The sequence below is a fragment of the Cuculus canorus genome, unplaced genomic scaffold (assembly GCF_017976375.1).
Source record: "Cuculus canorus isolate bCucCan1 unplaced genomic scaffold, bCucCan1.pri scaffold_88_arrow_ctg1, whole genome shotgun sequence".
Lineage (NCBI taxonomy): Eukaryota > Metazoa > Chordata > Aves > Cuculiformes > Cuculidae > Cuculus > Cuculus canorus.
Window position 1 is genome coordinate 84 of NW_026527855.1, and position 4,755 is coordinate 4,838.

The window sequence follows — 4,755 nt, forward strand, 5'->3', positions numbered from 1 at the left end:
GTGCAGGGATCATGGGAGACCTGCGAGTGAGTGGCACAGGCTGGGAGGGAGCTTGGGCAGCGCTGCTGGGCTTCACTGGAGGATGCTCGCTTCCCAACAGCTTCATCAACCCTATGTGGTTCCTTCCCCAACCCCACGCGGTCGCTGCCGTTCCTCACCAGCACCCAGGCTGCGGGCACAGCTCCCCTAAGGGGCTAAAGCAGAGACAGGGGTGGATGCCTGCACACCCCACAGGGTTCCCTGGCTCTGCGCTCCATGCAGCGATGCCGCGTGGGGAGAGAAGTTGCCCGACCTTCTGCCCAAACAGCATCAATGCCTCGAGCAGGACAGTAATGAGTTTCTGGTTCCCACAGGACCTGCGGACTCCGGCCCTTGGATTACTATGGCTATGGCTCAGCGCGTGTTGTTGGGGGCAGAGATGCCCAGCCAGGAGCCTGGCCATGGATTGTGAGCGTGCAGAAGGTCCGCGAGACGCACATCTCACACGTGTGTGGAGGGTCCATCATCCACCCCCAGTGGGTGCTGTCGGCAGCCCACTGCTTCGTTGATGCCCAGTAAGGAGGAGCAGGGAACAGGGAGATCCCCAAAACCCCGGCACAGGCCCAGTGTGCAGCATCACGGGCAACTCCCAGCCCGGTTCCTTGCAGTGCACCCAGAAAAAGGCTGGGGTGGTGCCACTGCATCCCAGATGCCTCCATCTCCACAGTCCTTGTGGCTCAGGCATGTTGGGGCATAGATGCCCTAGAAGCTTTCCTCGCTCCCTTGGGAAGCAGGAGGCAAGGAGCTGCTGGGCTGCTCCAGCGCGTGCCTCTGCTCCCTCTCACCCCTCTCGCCATCTGCCTTCCAGGAATGTCCCAGCGTGGCGCGTGGTGGCCGGTACCACCTCCTTAACTGCTATGGGCCCAGAGGCACAAGTGCGCTACGTCAGACAGATCATCATTCATGAAGACTACGATAACACCACTCAGGCGAATGACATCGCCTTGATGGAACTGTACGAGCCTTTCCGGTGCGGCCCCTACGTGCAGCTCGCCTGTGTGCCTGACTTCTCACTGCAACTCTGGCAGCTGAGAAACTGCTACGTTAGCGGCTGGGGGGTCACCACGGCCAGATGTGAGTTCCCCAAAAGCATTTCTATCCTGGGTGCAAGCTGGGAACTCTGGTCAGATGGGCTGGGCGTCCTGACAGCAGAGGCAGGAGCCAACGTCAGTCTGCAGAGTCATCTGTGTCTGGGGAGATGGGAATGAGCTGTCAGCCAGAGCAGGGTGGAAGGGAACACCACGATGCCTCTGTGGACGCAAAGCCAAGCCCTAGGGAAGGGAGGACGGGAACTGGCAGCAGCTGCCGGGTGCTCATTCCTGTCTTGTCCACAGCTGGAGGACTACCCCCGGCGCTGCAGGAGGCCAAGGTCCCCCTCATTGACATTCAAGTCTGCAACAGCAGCGGGTGGTACCGTGGGGACATCCACCCCCACAACCTGTGTGCAGGCTATCCGCAAGGCGGCATCGACACCTGCCAGGTAGGAGCATGATCCCAGTCCTGCCCCAGCAGCACCGGCAGCCCTGGCACAGCTGCCCCAACCTACCCCGGTGCCTGGTTCACCCAGCAAGTCCCCCTCCCACTGCTCCAACTGCTTCTCCATGCTCAGCGTCCAGCCTGTCCCACAGCCCTGTGACTCTGCCCTTAAAGCCCATCCCACGTTCTCAACAGCCCATAGGTCCAGGCGCCAATCCTGGAACATCCCTCTGCCCCACAGCCAGGGTCCCTGGGCAGAGAGGAAAGAGAGCCCTGCCTTATAGTCCCACAGCCACCTCCTCAACCATGTTCTGTCGGCTCCAGAGCCAGAGCAGAGCCTTTCTGTGCAGGGAACACAGCTCTGGCTTCTGCTGGGAGAGAGCAGGAGCCAGCCCTGGTGCTGACAGAGCCCCCAGCACCCCCTGAATCCTCTCTCCTTCTTTGCAGGGGGACAGCGGGGGTCCTCTGGTCTGCCAAGATTCCTATGCTGACCGCTTCTGGCTGGTGGGATTGACCAGCTTTGGAGCAGGCTGTGCCAGAGCCCGTCGTCCCGGGGTCTACACTTCCACACGGCACTTCCGTGACTGGATCCTCACCCAGATGATGCGGCGCTCAGTTAAAGCAGCCACTGCAACGCAACGCTTCTGGAGCCACTTTCTCACTACCTCGAACCCTGTTGAGATGCCCCAAACAACGGAGCCAAGTTATTCCAGCTCCTGCCTGTATCCACTCAACAAGCTGGTGGACTTCTTCACTAAGGTGCAGGAGTATCTGCAGGTCCTGAAAGGCGGAAGCACCTGAGAACAGGTGGAAGAGGATGCAGGGCAGGCTGCATGGGGCCACAACCACGTCCTTCTGGGGTAATGCCTGCTGCTCCAAAGGCAGCCTCAGGGGCCCAGACCTACTTGATCCTGCCCTCATGCTTCAAATTGCCCATCCATGCCTACGGCAGATGGTTCTGTTTGCTTAGGATTCTGTTGCTGGTCTATTCTCTGTCTGAGAATAAAGAGTTTTCGCAGCAAACTCTGCTTCAGCCTCCTTCTGTCTCCTGGGCCAGGCAAGGACTCCAGGCCTGGTCCCTGCACAAGGAAAGGAGGGCACAAAGGTAAAGACTCACTCCAAAGGGTGAACCCATGCCTGGTGTGAGAGGAGGGAGAGAGTGCAGCGGAAGGGAATAGCGGTCCCAGGGGCTGGAGGTCTTCAGAGAATCACAGAGTGGTTTGGGTTGGAAGGGACCTCAAAGAGGACTCAGTTCCAACACCCTACAGATGCTTTTGAGCTGTGTCTGGAACAGCACCTCACTCCTTCAAACCCCGGCCCCAATTTAACACCTCCATTAAATGGTCAACACATCACATCATTTCCTCAAACCGGTCAACATACAGTGCATTTGACATGGCTCGGACAGATCCACCCAGTATGGCACCTTCATTAAAACCATTTGCAGTGCACGAGACTGTCCCGGGATGGTTGAAATGGATTAAAAACACCTACAGGAACAGATCTCAAAGTGCATAAAACAGGAAAGCATAAAGAAGCACATCAGAACCTTGCACTGCAACCTAAATTCAATGAGGCAAGAGGGGGAACGAGGCGAGGTGGGATAAGGAAAGAGAGGGGGCTATACAAAAAGTTGTTACTATTACAAAAAGTGGAATATTTTAATTAATTAAGATCATCCAAGTAGCTGGATTTTTTGAAAGTCAGACAGAACATCCCTCTGATAGCACGGAGTTTGATAACATGTTTTTTCACATAGTATTTTTCCAGGCACTTTTCTGTCTTGAGCAAAGCATGATCTGTGCTGAACAGATGTGTTTTTCTCTCTATTCAGCTCTGTTTGCAGTCTTTCCCTATCTCAAACAGAGATGGAGAGCTGCAGTCAGCTCCCAATTAGCAATAGATTAGACTGTTGTGAAATTCATAACAACATTAAAATGAATCCTTATAAAGTAATAGAACATGCATGAGATTTCTTGGAAAATGTATACATAGGCATGTAAGTGGGAAGTATCTTCTGTAATCAGCATTTGTCTCACTGAACGTGACTGACGGGGATCGCTCCCTCGTGTTGCCCAGGCCTGATAAAGGATGCCTGCTTTCTAAAACCCCCAAACAAGTCCTAGAGAGTTTATTTGTCAGCACTTTGGGTGTCAGGGGGGTGAGGGCAGAGAGGGAAGACGTGAGAGAGGCGGGATGATGAAGGTAGACGGTGGGGATGAAGGCAGCTGGGGGAAAATGTGGGCACAGAGGGGGGATGAAAGCAGAGAGGGGGCTGGGGGAGACTAGGGTGGGATGAAGGCAGATGGGGGTCGGGGAATGAAGCGAGAGAGGGGGGACACAAGGCTGGGGGGGTGTGAGGCAAGAGACGGGGGATGAAAGTAGCAGACAGGGCTAGGAGAGGGCAGAGGTGAGGGGAAAGGGGGCAGAGGTGCAGCTGAAGGTCAGAGGTGAAGGCAAAGAGGGGAGAAAGGCAAAGAAGGGCGAGAGATACAAGGGCCAAGATGCAAAGGGTGGAAGAAAAGAGGTGAGAGAGGGCGAGGGCAGATGACAGAAGGCGGGACGAGGGCAGAGAGAAGGGGGGATGAGGGCACAGAAAAAAGGGGACCGGGGCAGAAAAAGGGGGCGACCAGTGCAGAAATGGGGGGAGGGGTGGCAGGGAAGAGAGAGGGAGGAGCAAAGTCAGAGAGAAAAGGGGACGAGGGCAGAGAGGGTGGCCGGGCCCCTCGCCCCGTCCTTCCCCCGGCTCCTCCCGCCCCAGGGCGCCCCCGGGCCGCGCCGCGAGGGGCTGCAGACGGGGGAACTGCTGTACAAGTCGGTGAAGCGCAGCCCGCGGGCCGCCAGCCGGTCCAGGCACGGCGCGGCGGAGGACGGGTGCCCGTAACAACGCAGGTCCCCGAAGCCCAGGCTGTCCGCCAGCAGCAGCACTCCGCAGGCCAGCAGCCCCAGCAGCCCCAGCGCCGAGGGCAGGAACCAGCCCCGAGGCCTCATGCCGCGGCCCGAACGAACGCGCTCCGACCCGGCCCGAGCACCGCGGGACCCGGAAACGCCGGAGGGGAAGCGGCGAATCCGACTTCCGGTGCGGGGCCCGCGAGTGCCGCGGGGCACGCCGGGAGCTGTAGTTCGCAAAGTGATCCGGCAGCTATGGAGCACGGCTGCGCGCGGGGTGCGCCGCAAGGCATGGCGGGAGTTGTAGTCCGCCACAGCATTCGGCAGCCATTGAGACGGCCAGGAGGGAAA

General features: G+C 58.1%; 1 protein-coding gene across 1 annotated transcript; it reads left to right on the forward strand.

The window, feature by feature from the left end:
- Nucleotides 1-337: 337 nt before the first annotated feature.
- LOC128850827 (acrosin-like) lies at nt 338-2,760 on the forward strand (the record flags this gene model as incomplete). The annotated part of the gene is given in 4 exon segments (XM_054055842.1): nt 338-560; nt 563-1,113; nt 1,374-1,519; nt 1,963-2,760. Coding segments are annotated over 4 exon segments (1,274 nt in total), but the record flags the coding sequence as incomplete, so codon positions are not given.
- Between the last annotated feature and the right edge of the window lie 1,995 nt (nt 2,761-4,755).